General features: G+C 45.4%; 2 protein-coding genes and 1 pseudogene across 2 annotated transcripts; all 3 read right to left on the minus strand.

Moving 5' to 3' along the window:
* Positions 1 to 6,344: 6,344 nt before the first annotated feature.
* LOC109472088 (tripartite motif-containing protein 2-like) lies at positions 6,345 to 8,662 on the minus strand. Its single transcript, XM_019771661.1, has one exon. It carries the CDS (start codon positions 8,560 to 8,562, stop codon positions 6,391 to 6,393), a length of 2,172 nt encoding a protein of 723 aa, XP_019627220.1. The 5' UTR covers positions 8,563 to 8,662; the 3' UTR covers positions 6,345 to 6,390.
* A 637-nt stretch (positions 8,663 to 9,299) lies between these two features.
* Positions 9,300 to 12,023, minus strand: LOC109472087 (tripartite motif-containing protein 2-like). Its single transcript, XM_019771660.1, has one exon. It carries the CDS (start codon positions 11,893 to 11,895, stop codon positions 9,724 to 9,726), a length of 2,172 nt encoding a protein of 723 aa, XP_019627219.1. The 5' UTR covers positions 11,896 to 12,023; the 3' UTR covers positions 9,300 to 9,723.
* Positions 12,024 to 12,844: 821 nt separating this feature from the next.
* Positions 12,845 to 15,427, minus strand: LOC109472089 (annotated as a pseudogene).
* Positions 15,428 to 15,470: the final 43 nt, after the last annotated feature.

A 15,470-nucleotide genomic window follows, 5' to 3' on the forward strand; every position in this document is an offset into this window, starting at 1 on the left:
AAAAAAAATGTGCTAGATGTCTGCATCAAAAGAAAAAGTTTTCAAAAAAATGAGCTAGATCGAGCTAATGAGTAACTACATTACTTAGATGTTGGTCATTCTAGCCTTATTCCGAAAATGACAGTGAATGAGCCAGGGACCTAAGACTAATACAGACAATAGATTCCCTAACATTTTATTTTAAACTTTGGCTTGTGCACAAAAAGAACTCAGGCACCTTGCTGACAGTTCTGTCCAGTCCATCCAGGGTCGCAGGTACATTTGTATCCGCCATCTTTGTTCTTACAGCGTCCATGTTGGCATGGGTTCTTGGTACATTCATTCAGGTCTGCACCAAAAGAAAAAAAAAGGCCTCAAAAACCAGCTACATCGAGCTAATAAGCAACTACATTTCTTAGATGTTGGTCATTCTAACCTGTTCCAAAAATGACAGCCAGGGACCTAAGACTAATACAGACAACAAATTTGCTAACTCTTAATTCAAAACTTTGGCTTGTACACAAAAAGAACTCAGACACCTTGCTGACAGTTCTGTCCAGTCCATCCAGGGTTGCAGGTACATTTGTATCCGCCATCTTTGTTCACACAGCGTCCATGTTGGCATGGGTTCCTGGCACATTCATTCAGGTCTGCACGAAAAAGGAAAACAGATTGTTGTGTTAATTCAGGAGCAAATTGATAAACATTTGTCGAGCATAGATGTTGACTATCATAGACTGATAGCCAATTGGACAAGGACCTTTGAAAATGTGGAAGCACATTTCAAGAGAGACTGCAAGCTAGAGAAACAAGCATCTTTTTGTCAGAAAGCCTTCTACAGAATGACAAGATAGTGTTGTGGTCTCACACTTGCTGTTGTACTCTTTCCTCATTGGCTGTTTATTTCCAAACAGGACAGGTGAAATAGCCAATCAGCATTTGCACCGACTGGATGATAACCAATCCGAGGACTGGGGACCTCATACAAATATTGCTTACCTGTGGTTGGCAGAGACGTAACGGTTACTGGCAGGGTCTTGGAGTTCAGACTGATGTTTGCAAATGGCTCGGTCCATTCAAGTAAAGCAGTGTGGTTATCGTCGAAGTCGAAGTGCATGTATGTCGTCAGCAATGGAGTGCTCGATGTCTGTAGGGTCGCCCTGATCATCATGTCTTCTTGCATCATTGAGCCAAGTGCGTCCTACAACCGCACGGAGACTACACTTAGGATCTTTAGACCCTAAGTGTAACATTACTACAATCCTAATGTCGGCGCCACAGAAGGTTAGTAAGGCTTCGAAAGAAGTCTGTTCACAACAATTTCTTTCGGGGAACCGCTGACATTTTACTAACAACACATGTATAAGGATATATAATAGCCATATTGTCATACGGTTGACATATGTTATGCATTAGATCCAAATGACCTTGAATTAAGCTGTTCGGTTGAAAATCTCGGCAAGTCCCAGCCTTATTGCGAATATACAGTTTAAAGGCACCCAATGTGATTTTAGAGCAATTTTTGTTATATTGGCACATACTGCTTCATATTAGCACATTTGAATCAGTATACCATACTCTGGGCATTTAAAACTGAAGAAACAAGCCTCAAGATGAGTCCTTTATTTTCTGGCTGGTGGGTGCAGGGCCATTCCACTAACTATACCATTTTCCGTCAGAATTGTGGGATTTTTTGCTCCATGATGGTCAATATACATTGTGTTTCAACTCAATGGGTAGATAAATTACTAAAATATTGGCTTTGAAAAACCGGGTTTCCAACCCCTAAAATGCACTGGATGCCTTTAAACAAGCTTTAGAATGAATTCTTCCAACAAAGACGGACGTTCAATCAATCTATGAATGAAGACCTCCAGGCCTACCTCAGTTTTCTCAAGGCCGAGATGAGTCGTCAGGATTATAGCGGCGATAACTGACGCTATCACCACGATCCCACAGCCCACTGCAGGCACGATCACTCTACTGGATGGCAGCCTAGTCCACAGGCCAGTGACACGCGCTAAACACAACAGGAAGATAAAAAGCTGTTGACTCCAATAGCTACCTTAAACTCGACAATTAAGACCAAGGAACATGTGGCGTCGTGTGGCGTAACGGCAGAGTGCTCGACTCGGAACCAAAAGGTCCCGGGTTCGAGTCCTGACATGCCGCATATCTTGTGCCCTTGGGAAAGGCACGAATTTCCTCACTTCGCTTATGTGAAAATTAGTACTAGTATTGTATCGTCCCCTATGTTGGTGGCGGCATTAATATAAGTTGAAAAAAAACTTGAGTATGCCGTCACCACGTATTGTGATTACATGTTGGAATATTTAAAAAAACCGGAACAGAAGATGTATGTAGCACGATAGGGTTAAAAAAACAAGTTAAATAAAACAAAAAATTATGGGTATAACCTTAAACTTTTCAAGCCTAAGGTCAACAAACATCGGTCCTCACTGTCCGTACAGTAACCCAAAACATTTGAGTGGCTTCCATGAGCCTTGTTTTGTGATGAACATGTAGTAAATAAAAAAAAAAGTAATAACCCATCGGTGATGAAACAAAAGTAATTCCATATGGCCATTAAGAAATCCTCTCGGAACTAGATATAACAACAAAGATGAACTTTCCCCTGCAAATTTGAATGAAATATAAAGGTAAAATCTTAAAAGGGTCCTAAAGTCTAAAAGATTTGAAGCACAAGTCGGGCGTCTACACGGCCATACAGACTGTAGCAGTACTGACTGATCCCTGATTTGTGAGTGTGTGTTCTGACGTACCTTTAGCCTTGTAAAGAACGCTTTCGTCCTCGCCGGGAGCTTTGTTTCCGTGAGCACCCTCTGGTTTGTCGTGGACAGACCCGTCTTCTTCGTATCCGCGTACATCTTCTGGCGTTCCATAACCAGACTCATCCTTGTATACGTGAACATCTTCTGGCGTTCCATAACCAGACTCGTCCTTGTATGTGTGAACATCTTCGGGCGTGCCATATCCAGACTCATCCTTGTATACGTGAGCATCTTCGGGCTTGCCATATCCAGACTCATCCTTGTATACGTGAACATCTTCGGGCGTTCCATAACCAGTCTCATCCTTGTATACGTGAGCATCTTCGGGCGTTCCATAACCAGTCTCATCCTTGTATACGTGAACATCTTCTGGAGTTCCATAACCAGTCTCATCCTTGCATACGTGAACATCTTCTGGAGTTCCATAACCAGACTCGCCCTTGTATGTGTGAACATCTTCGGGCGTGCCATAACCAAAGTCATCTTTGTATACGTGAGCATCTTCGGGCGTGCCATAACCAGACTCATCCTTGTATACGTGAGCATCTTCGGGAGTGCCCTGGACAGACCCCTCTTCGTGTCCCAAACATTCGTCGGGCACAGGGTGTAGTCGCCCCGAGCTCAGCTTGGTGATGTCCGCGGTCTTCCCCTTTGGGTTTCCTCCGTCCGGAGGGAGGTTCTCCTCGGTTGCCGCCATTTCTGTTCCGAGAAAAAAAAATTCAAACATCATTGACTTGTTATACACTGCCGTTAACTACATGGTGTGGTCCTGTATGATTAGGTGCACTGGAAGAAATACTGGTTTCTGTCAACCTGCATTCCCACATTTAGCGAACAACATACAAAACAACAGGTTGAAATTGCTACATTGCTCTTAGATGAAACATAACAGTATGTGTGGCTGAAATTTTCAAGGTTGTGGCGTTTTCGGGTAGATTTATTGTTATATTTAACAAAAACAGAAACATGAAAAGAAAAGCAAGTATTCTAGGATATCGAGGTGGGAAAAATTGACCACTGAATGTTCGATTTCATAACACATATCACAGATTATCACGGAATGGGGAAAGAATACCTTAGTTTGCCTCCATGTACCAGCCGATGTGTCAAGTCAATATTCCAACTGAGTGTGCGCACACCATTCTTATGTCTGTGTGCGTCTGAATGAAAACCTTGAAAAAATAGCACCAGACTAATCTCACACCACGTGACAACTTACACGCCCACCAGCTACGTACATCAATAGTCTGAATAGAGCTGTAATGGTAGAATCTTGTTTTAAAAAATGAAGCACATTTCGTTTAAGAATGCTCGCTATACACTGCTATATACCTTTATTAGTTCCTTACAATTAGAACAGACATATACGAAAATAGAGTTGTTCAAACATATTATGACATCCAAGTGCTACGATGTAAATGAAAAAACTATGTAAATGTGTTCATACAGGTTTCAAAAAGAGAGAAGCGATCCTGTAGATATAGATGTATGCGTAGAAAAGCAATGTAACTTGATGACCTTTTATAACTGGGAACTCCCAAGAAGCCCTGTTTAATATTATTTGTAGGGATATATATATCTGTATATTTGTAGCGATATAACGGCCCCTCCAGTCGTTGCTATACAGTCCACATTCTATTACAAAATGATATTCGTCCTCTATTTTATTCAAATTAAGATATATACATTAATGTGTATATAAGCAGTAATGCCAGAATGGCCCTTGAAGACAGGAATGTTATTGTGCTGGTATGTCCCTATCTTATTTATTTATTCAGCTTTACAGAATTAGAATTGTGTTGGAGTGTAAGAATGTTTTCTACATGTGCTGGGATGTAAGAATGTTTTCTACATGTGCTGAAATAGAAGAATGTTTTCTACCAGTGCTGAAATGTAAGAATGTTTTCTACATGTGCTGAAATAGAAGAATGTTTTCTACATGTGCTGGGATGTAACAATGTTTTCTACATGTGTTGGAGTGTAACAATGTTTTCTACATGTGTTGGAGTGTAACAATGTTTTCTACATGTGCAGAAATGTAACAATGTTTTCTACATGTGCTGGAATGTAAGAATGTTTTCTACATGTGCTGAAATGTAAGAATGTTTTCTACATGTGCAGAAATTTAACAATGTTTTCTACATGTGCAGAAATTTAACAATGTTTTCTACATGTGCAGAAATGTAAGAATGTTTTCTACATGTGCTGGAATGTAGCAATGTTTTCTACATGTGCTGGAGAGTATCAATGTTTTCTACATGTGCAGAAATGTAACAATGTCTTCTATATGTGCTTGAATGTAACAATGTTTTCCATATGTGCTTGAATGTAAGAATATTTTCTACATGTGTTGGAATGTAACAATGTTTTCTACATGTGCAGAAATGTAACAATGTTTTCTACATGTGCCGAAATGTAACAATGTTTTTTATATTACATGTGCTGGAGTGTAACAATTTTTTTTTACATGTGCTGGAATGTAGCAATGTTTTCTATATGTGCTGGAAGTTAACAATGTTTTCTACATGTGCTGGAATGTAACAATGTTTTTACATGTGCTGGAATGTAACAATGTTTTCTACATATAAAAGGTTCACCTCCAAGGAAATGTTAGGAGGGGAGATGGTAATGGCTTATGACTGCCTCGTTTTTCCGACACTGGTGGTTTGGGATGGTCATCTGTTAGAAACAGAAGTTAGAAGATGCTATAATCTTTCCTACAATGTCAGGTTGAAGATTGTGTAATGCAGATATATTTGGGTAAGTCCCAATTTACTCAGTGTTGGTCTGAACGATTAGCCCCTTTTGTCATAACAGATAAATTGCTGTGTGATTCTGGACTTCCTCTTCAAGTAGATGTTTTCTAGCCTCCTTTTATGGGAGACACTACTAGTTGGGATGGATTGTAGGCCATTCTGCCGGGGACTTTGCTTTCTTAGTGTTGGCAGGCTTGACAGCCAGGATGAGAGTTGAAACGAGGGACACACTGCACTGCACCATTGCTGTTTTACTCATTTTTTTTATAATAATCATGTCAAGATACATTCGGTCTACCTTAGAACTTTCATTCTAACAGTCACCTTTGCTGCATGTTAATCTAATTAGCGTTTAAATCTGAAATTTATTTTGCAATCACTAGGTCTAAAGAATTTATCATTTTTAGCACCTTATGAGCATAATGTGCATGGTCTGATGGTTCTTTTATAATTTTAGAATCATAAGTGTGAACAGTAAAGCCATTTTTAATGACTAAAAGTTGGAAATGGCAAGTGGATTTGGTGCTAACGATGTTTTATGTGATTTGAATAAAACAATTACTTGAACAAGCAAATAACATATATTTTTACCTAGTATTGTATGGTATTTAACAACATTTGGAACCACAGAACACAAGGTTGTGGGTTTAACTCCTCACTCTGTTCGCCATTATTTTAAGCCTTTAACATGCCATATACGTGTAGCATGCATTACACTAGTGCCATGTATGACTTGAAGTTAAACATCATTAATTTTATGCAAGATCTTATAACAACAAAAAAGAAAATGATGAACAGTGCATTTCAACACCTGGTCAAGACATATGCTGATGTGCAATGGCGATTGCCTCGGTGATAGCCGCTCACATGTACCTGTACAGTTCTACACAATGTCCTTTCAAGCACGCCACCGCTATGTAACCATCAGGAGTCAGGGCGACTCCAGTGGCATGCCCCCCTTTGACTGGTCCCACTCTCTGTTTGAAAGTCCCGTCAGGCGCGAACACCTGCACACGGCCGTCCCCTGCGTTACCTACAATGATGTTACCTGCCGGGTCTGTTGTTACACCTCTAGGTTCTTGGAATTCGCCATCCTTGTCACCTTGTCTGCCGAAATCGAACTTTCGGTTTCCGTCCAGGTCAAACGCGACTACTTTGTGTGCGCTCTTGTCTGTGACAAACACCACATCACGTACTTCGTCTACCGACACGTACACTGCATCCTGTAACTGCCCCTTGCCGATCTCCCGGATGAGGCTCCCGTCAGGCTGCAGGAGGAGACAGGACTGCTGTCTGACATCAGCCACCACCATGCGGCCGTCCTTCAGAACTGTCAAGCCATGCGGGCTGCGCATACAGTCAGGCTGAAACGTGTTCAAGAGTTTGCCATCCTTGGAGTAGCGTCTTAGTCCTAAATTTTCGCCCCTCGACGTCACAAGAAACCTTCCCTGGGAGTCCACATCGATGCCGAATGGCTTCTCGCCATCAACTGGGAATCTACGCAAAGACTGACCTGTGTTCGCATCAAAGACTTGAACCCGTTTGTTCCCCCACTCCACGACTGCAATGTTGCCGTCCTTATCAACAGCGACACCTATCGGTCCATTCAGTTCCCCCACCCCGCTGCCCTTATGACCGATAGTCAACACTGGGTTCCCCTTCACATCAACATCAAACGGGCTTCCTGGTACCTGTTGCGAGTTGACCTTGACCTCTAACCTATGGTTACCCGTTACCTCAGGTGTGTACGAGATTTCCCACAAGCCTTCGCTCTTCATCTGTACTTGTGCCCGGACGTCTGTCCCAGACGGGTCCTTCATGCTAGCTTCGACGGCTTTACTATTCGTAACACGCAGGCGGCCTTCTTGGCTCATTGTCGTCAGTTCAGCGACGCACGGAAACCCCTGGACTGCTGGCTTCACAGAAACTTTGCACTTTGAAGCGTCGACGTTTGTTCTTACGCCACCGAAATTGTCGACTTCTTTTTCGACGTCAGCAATAACTGTGTTCTCGACGAACTGAAACTCGCTCCAGTCGGACTCCAGGTCCAGCCGTTTTCTGAGCAGAGTTTCCACCCTTGTTTGGATTTGGTTTCCCACCTCCAAAACGTGCACGTCACTTCCGTGTTCTAAAGCCTGTTGACAGAACGTCTGTGAGCTCGTCAGTCCGGCCAACTCAAACTCTATCGCTTCCTTCTTCGCTTGTAGAGCCTTGCCGTCGGCTCGGCACTGTTCGTCAAGCTGGCTCAAAACCTCCTGTTCACGCTTCTGCAGAAGGTCGGCAAGTTTACGGAAGTACGCCTTGGCCTGGTCGGTGGCTTCCTCTTTCGATGACATCAACATAGAAATCTTTCTGTCAACTTCCTTTACAGCGTTCTGTATTTCCCCCAGGCGTGGATCTATGTCTTGAAAAAGTCCTTGCAGTTCTGCCTTCCTTTTCTGAGCCACGGTGGCGATTTCTACTGGATTGTGATCTTTGCCCGGTCGGTGGTCGACCACGGTACACGCGGTACAAACCAAAGCCTTGCAACTCTCACAGTAGAACTCTAGCTCATACTTCTTGTGCTTGTCGCAGTGTCGCTTACGATTAAATTTGCTAATAGCTTCCTCGGCCTTGAGGGTTTCTTCTGTGGTAACTTCGTGATCTTTAGAACACGGAAGGTTCCGGTGTACGCTGGTGCACGCCTCACACAGTAAGATAGCGCAGTCTGCACACCAAGACTTCGACCCCTCCACATTCCCCCCGCACACCTGGCACGGCACACCTGGCTCCGCCCCTTTCTTGGCCGCCGCGAAGTCCAGCAGGTTGTTGACGTAGAAGTTGGTCCTGAGTCCGTCCACGCCTTGGTCTGGTAGCCTGACCGGTTCGCGGCAGGTTGGGCACTCCAGCGGCTGTTGTTTGGCGGCCCATTCTTGCAGACACTCCCTACAAAAACTGTGCAGACATGGCAGGATTTTGGGGTCCCGGAAGTTCAGCATACAGATCGCGCACGTCAGGAACTGGTCATCAAAGTCGTCTGCCATGTTACTCGCCATCTTGTGGTGCTCAAGCTTGCGTCAGTGTTCACTGGCCGAGCGTATGTACGTAGCTTAGTCGACACTTTCAGCCCTTCACGAAGCAATCCTCCGCGATCCGCTCGAGCAAATTTCTTCTTGGAAGTTGGTTTCACTCGTATCAGGTGACAAAGGCAAACACGTTGCTAGGTGATACCTGCTGACGACATTCTTTTCCAACTTGATCCATCAGGCAGTGCGCGTGACCTCTAAACTTTCAGGTCGGGCTAGGTGGGATACGAGTGGGGTAATGTATAATTTGGGTACGTTTCAATGTACTCAGTGTTGGTCTGAACGTTTTGTCCCTTTTGTCATAACAGATAAATTGCTGTGTGATTTTGGACTTGCTCTCCAAGTAGATGGTTTTCTAGCCTCCTTTTATGGGAGACACTACTAGTTGGGATGGATTGTAGGCCATTCTGCCGGGGACTTTGCTTTCTTAGTGTTGGCAGGCTTGACAGCCAGTATGAGAGTTGTAAGGAGGGACACACACTGCACCATTGCTGTTTTACTCATTTTTAATAATAATCATGTCAAGATACATTCGGTCTACCTCAGAACTTTCATTCTAACAGTCACCTTTGATGCATGTTAACTAATTAGCGTTTAAATATAAAACTTATTTTGCAATTACAAGGTCTAAAAGAATGCATCATCTTTCAGCACCTTAGGACTATAAAGTGCATGGTCTAATTGTTGTTTTTATATTTTAGAATCATAAGTGTGAACAGTAAAGCTATTTCTAATGACTAGAGGTTGGAAATGGCAAGTGGCTTTGGTGCTGACCATGTTTTATGTGATTTGAATAAAGCAATTACTTGAACAAGCATATAACATATATTTTACCTGGTTTATTTTCTGTTTAACATAGTTTTGTCTGGTATTTAACAAATAACATTTGGAACCACAGAACACAGGGTTATGGGTTTAACTATTGACTCTGTTAACCATTATTTTAAACCTTTAACATATCATACACATGTAGCATGCATTAAACTAGTGCCATGTATGACTTAAAGTTAAACATCATTCATTTTATGCAAGATCTTATAACAAGAAAAAAAGAAAATTAAAACAGTACATGACAACACCTGGTCAAGAAACATGCTGATTTTCAATGGCGATTGGCTCGGTGATGGCCTCTCACATGTACCTGTACAGTTCTACACAATGTCCTTTCCAGCACGCCACCGCTATGTACCCATCAGTAGTCAGAGCGACTCCACTGGCAAACCCCCCTTTGACTGGTCCCACTTTCTGTTTGAAAGTCCCGTCGGAACCGAACACCTGCACACGACCGTCTCCAGAGTTACCTACAATGATGTTACCTGCCGGGTCTGTTGTTACACCTCTAGGTTCTTGGAATTCGCCATCCTTGTCACCTTGTCTGCCGAAATCGAACTTTCGGTTTCCGTCCAGGTCAAACGCGACTACTTTGTGTGCCCTCTTGTCTGTGACGAACACCACATCACGTGACTCGTCTACCGACACGTACAGTGGCTGCTGCAACTGCACCTTCCCTATCTCCCGGATGAGGCTCCCGTCAGGCTGCAGGAGGAGACAGGACTGCTGTATGCCGTCCGCCACCACCATGCGGCCGTCCTTCAGAACTGCCAAGCTATGCGGGCTGCGCATACAGTCAGGCTGATACGTGTTCAAGAGTTTGCCATCCTTGGAGTAGCGTCTTAGTCCACAATTTTCGCCCCACGACGTCACAAGAAACCTTCCCTGGGAGTCCACATCGATGCCGACTGGATTCTCGCCACCAACTGGGAAGCTACGCAAAGACTGACCTGTGTTCGCGTCTAAGACTTGAACCTGTTTGTTCCTTCTCTCCACTACTGCAATGTTGCCGTCCTTATCAACAGCGACACCTATCGGTCCATTCAGTTCCCCCACCCCGCTGCCCTTATGGCCGATAGTCAACACGGGGTTCCCCTTCACATCAACATCAAACGGGCTTCCTGGTACCTGTTGCGAGTTGACCTTGACCTCTAACCTATGGTTACCCGTTACTTCAGGTGTGTACGAGATTTCCCACAAGCCTTCGCTCTTCATCTGTACTTGTGCCCGGACGTCTGTCCCAGACGGGTCCTTCATGCTAGCTTCGACGGCTTTACTATTCGTAACACGCGGGCGGCCTTCTTGGTTCATTGTTGTCAGTTCAGCGACGCACTGAAACCCCTGGACTGCAGGCTTCACAGAAACTTTACACTTTGAAACATCAACGTTTGTTTTAACGCCACCGAAATTGTCGACTTCTTTTTCGACGTCAACAATAACTGTGTTCTCGACGAACTGAAACTCGCTCCAGTCGGACTCCAGGTCCAGCCGTTTTGCCAGAAGAGTTTCCACCCTTGTTTGGACTTGGTTTCCCACCTCCAAAACGTGCACGTCACTTCCATGTTCTACAGCTTGTTGGCAGAACGTCTGCGCGCTCGTCAGTCCGGCCAACTCGAACTCTATCGCTTCCTTCTTTGTCTGTAGAGCCTTGCCGTCTGCTCGGCACTGCTCGTCAATCTGGCTCAAAACCTCCTGTTCACGATTTTGCAGAAGGTCGGCAAGTTTACGGAAGTACGCCTTGGCTTGGTCTGTGGCTTCTTCTTTCGATGGCACCAAGAGAGACATCTTTCTGTCGACTTCCTTTACAGCGTTCTGTATTTCCTTCAGGCGTGGGTCTATGTCTTGAAAAAGTCCTTGCAGTTCTGCCTTCCTTTTCTGAGCCACGGTGGCGATTTCTACTGGATTGTGATCTTTGCCCGGCCGATGGTCGACCACGGTACACGCCGTACAAACCAAAGCCTTGCAACTCTCACAGTAGAACTCTAGCTCGTGCTTCTTGTGCTTGTCGCAGTGTCGCTTACGATTAAATCTGCTAATAGCTTCCTCGGCCTTGAGGGTTTCTTCGGTGGTAACTTCGTGATCTTTGGAACACGGAAGGTTCCGGTGTACGCTGGTGCACGCCTCACACAGTAAGGTAGCGCAATCCGCACACCAAGACTTCGACCCCTCCACATTCCCCCCGCACACCTGGCACGGCACACCTGGCTCCGCCCCTTTCTTGGCCGCCGCGAAGTCCAGCAGGTTGTTGACGTAGAAGTTGGTCTTGAGTCCGTCCACACCTTGGTGTGGTAGCCTTACCGGTTCGCGGCAGGTTGGACACTCCAGCGGCTGTTGTTTGGTGGCCCATTCTTGCAGACACTCCCTACAAAAGCTGTGCAGACATGGCAGGATTTTGGGGTCCCGGAAGTTCAGCATACAGATCGCGCACGTCAGAAACTCCTCGTCAAAATCGTCTGCCATGTTACTCGCCATCTTGTGGTGCTAAAGCTTACGTCAGTGTTCACTGGCCGAGCGTATGTACGTATTTTAGTCGACACTTTCAACCCTTCACGAAGCAGTCCTCCGTGATCCGCTCGAGCAAATTTCTTCTTGGAAGTTGGTTTCGCTCGTATCAGGTGACAAAGGCAAACACGTTGCTAGGTGATACCTGATGACGACATTATTTTCCAACTTGATCCATCAGGCAGTGCGCGTGACCTCTAAACTTTCAGGTCGGGCTAGGTGGGATACGGGTGGGGTAATGTATAATTTGGGTAAGTTTCCATTTACTCAGTGTTGGTCTGAACGTTTAGCCCCTTTTGTCATAACAGATAAATTGCTGTGTGATTCTGGACTTGCTCTTCAAGTAGATGTTTTCTAGCCTCCTTTTATGGGAGACACTACTAGTTGGGATGGATTGTAGGCCATTCTGCCGGGGACTTTGCTTTTGTAATGTTGAATAAAAGCGGCAGGCCGGGATGAGAGTTGAAAGGAGGGACACACACTGCACCATTGCTGTTTTACTCAGTTTTTTATTTATAATTATGTCAAGATACATTCGGTCTACCTCAGAACTTGCATTCTAACAGTCACTTTAGTTAATGTCATTAGTCATAAAGGAAACTTATTTTGCAATTACAAGTTCTAAAAGAATGCATCATCTTTCAGCACATTAGGAGCATAAAGTGCATGGTCCAATGGTTGTTTTATATTTCTAGAATCATAAGTGTGAACAGTAAAGCCATTTTTAATGACTAAAAAGTTGGAAATGGTAAGTGGCTTTGGTGCTGACGGTGTTTTATGTGATTTGATTAAATCAGTTACTTGAACAAGCACATAACATATATTTTTACCTGGTTTATTTTCTGTTTAACATAGTTTTGTCTGGTATTTTACCAATACCATTTGGAACCACAGAACACAGGGTTATGGGTTTAACTATTGACTCTGTTAACCATTATTTTAAACCTTTAACATATCATATACATGTAGCATGCATTAAACTAGTGCCATGTATGACTTAAAGTTAAACATTATTCATTTTATGCAAAACCTTATAACAACAACAAAAAATGATAAACAAGAGATATGACATATGCTGATGTGCAATGGCGATTAGCTCGGTTATGGCCGTTCACATGTACCTGTACAGTTCTATACAATGCCCATGCCAGCACGCCACTGCTATGTAACCATCTGGAGTCAGGGCGACTCCAGTGGCACACCCCCCTTTGACTGGTCCCAGCTTCTGTTTGAAAGTCCCGTCAGACCCGAACACCTGCACACGACCGTCTCCTCCATTACCTACAATGATGTTACCTGCCGGGTCTGTTGTTACACCTCTTGGTTCTTGGAATTCGCCATCCTTGTCACCTTGTCTGCCGAAATCGAACTTTCGGTTTCCATCCAGGTCAAACGCGACTACTTTGTGTGCCCTCCTGTCTGTGACAAACATCACATCATGTGACTCGTCTACCGATACGAACACTGGCAGCTGTAGCTGCCCCTTGCCGATCTCCCGGATGAGGCTCCCGTCAGGCTGCAGGAGAAGACAGGACTGTTGTTTGCCGTCCAACACCACCATGCGGCCGTCCTCCAGAACTGTCAACCCATGGGGACCACGCATACAGTCAGGCTGAAACGTGTTCAAGAGTTTGCCATCCTTGGAGTAGCGTCTTAGTCCGAAATTTTCGCCCCACGACGTCACAAGAATCCTTCCCTGGGAGTCCACATCGATGCCGAATGGATTCTCGCCATCAACTGGGAAGCTACGCAAAGACTGACCTGTGTTCGCATCAAAGACTTGAACCCCTTTGTTCCCCCACTCCACTACTGCGATGTTGCCGTCCTTATCAACAGCGACACCTAACGGTCCATTCAGTTCCCCCACCCCGCTGCCCTTCTGTCCGATAGTCAACACTGGGTTCCCCTTCACATCAACATCAAACGGACTTCCTGGTACATGTTGTGAGTTGACCTTGACCTCTAACCTATGGTTACCCGTTACCTCAGGTGTGTACGAGATTTCCCACAAGCCCCCGCTCTTCATCTGTACTTGTGCCCGGACGTCGGTCCCAGACGGGTCCTTCATGTTAGCTTCGACGGCTTTACTATTCGTAATACGCGGGCGGCCTTCTTGGTTCATTGTTGTCAGTTCAGCGACGCACGGAAACCCATGGACTGCCGGCTTCACAGAAACTTTGCACTTCGAAACGTCGACGCTTGTTCTTACGCCACCGAAATTGTCTACTTCTTTTTCGACGTCAACAATAACTGTGTTCTCGACGAACTGAAACTCGCTCCAGTCGGATTCTAGGTCCAGCTGTTTTAACAGCAGAGTTTCCACCCTTGTTTGGACTTGGTTTCCCACCTCCAAAACGTGCACGTCACTTCCGTGTTCCACAGCTTGTTGGCAGAACGTCTGCGCGCTCGTCAGTCCGGCCAGCTCGAACTCTATCGCTTCCTTCTTTGCCTGTAGAGCCTTGCCGTCTGCTCGGCACTGCTCGTCAATCTGGCTCAAAATCTCCTGTTCACGCTTTTGCAGAAGGTCGGCAAGTTTGCGGAAGTACACCTTGGCTTGGTCTGCATGTGGCTTCCTCTTTCGATGGCATCAACATAGAAATCTTTCGGTCAACTTCCTTTACAGCGTTCTGTATTTCCTTCAGGCGAGGGTCTATGTCTTGAAAAAGTCCTTGCAGCTCTGCCTTTTTTTTCTGAGCCACGGTGGCGATTTCTACCGGATTGTGATCTTTGCCCGGCCGATGGTCGACCACGGTACACGCCGTACAAACCAAAGCCTTGCAGCTCTCACAGTAGAACTCTAGCTCATACTTCTTGTGCTTGTCGCAGTGTCGCTTACGATTAAATTTGCTAATAGCTTCCTCGGCCTTGAGGGTTTCTTCTGTGGTAACTTCGTGATCTTTAGAACACGGAAGGTTCCGATGTACGCTGGTGCACGCCTCACACAGTAAGGTAGCGCAATCCGCACACCAAGACTTCGACCCCTCCACATTCCCCCCGCACACCTGGCACGGCACGCCTGGCTCCGCCCCTTTCTTGGCCGCCGCGAAGTCCAGCAGGTTGTTGACGTAGAAGTTGGTCTTGAGTCCGTCCACACCTTGGTCTGGTAGACTGGCCGGTTCGCGGCAGGTTGGACACTCCAGCGGCTGTTGTTTGGTGGCCCATTCTTGCAGACACTCCCTACAGAAGCTATGCAGACAAGGCAGGATTTTGGGGTCCCGGAAGTTCAGCATACAGATTGCGCACGTCAGGAACTGGTCATCAAAGTCGTCTGGCATGTTACTCGCCATCTTGTGGTGCCAAAGCTTGCGTCAGTGTTCACTGGCCGAGCGTATGTACGTAGCTGTTACTGTGTTAGTCGACACTTTCAGCGATCATGCAGCAGTCCTCCGCGATCCGCTCGAGCAAATTTCTTCTTGGAAGTTGGTTTCACTCGTATCAGGTGACCCCGTTGCTAGGTGATACCTGATGACGACATTATTTTCAAACTTGATCCATCAGGCAGTGCGCGTGACCTCTGAACTTTCAGGTCGGGCTAGGTGGGATAC

The sequence above is a fragment of the Branchiostoma belcheri genome, unplaced genomic scaffold, assembly GCF_001625305.1.
Source record: "Branchiostoma belcheri isolate BF01 breed outbred unplaced genomic scaffold, Haploidv18h27 scaffold266, whole genome shotgun sequence".
In the NCBI taxonomy this organism is placed as follows: domain Eukaryota; kingdom Metazoa; phylum Chordata; class Leptocardii; order Amphioxiformes; family Branchiostomatidae; genus Branchiostoma; species Branchiostoma belcheri.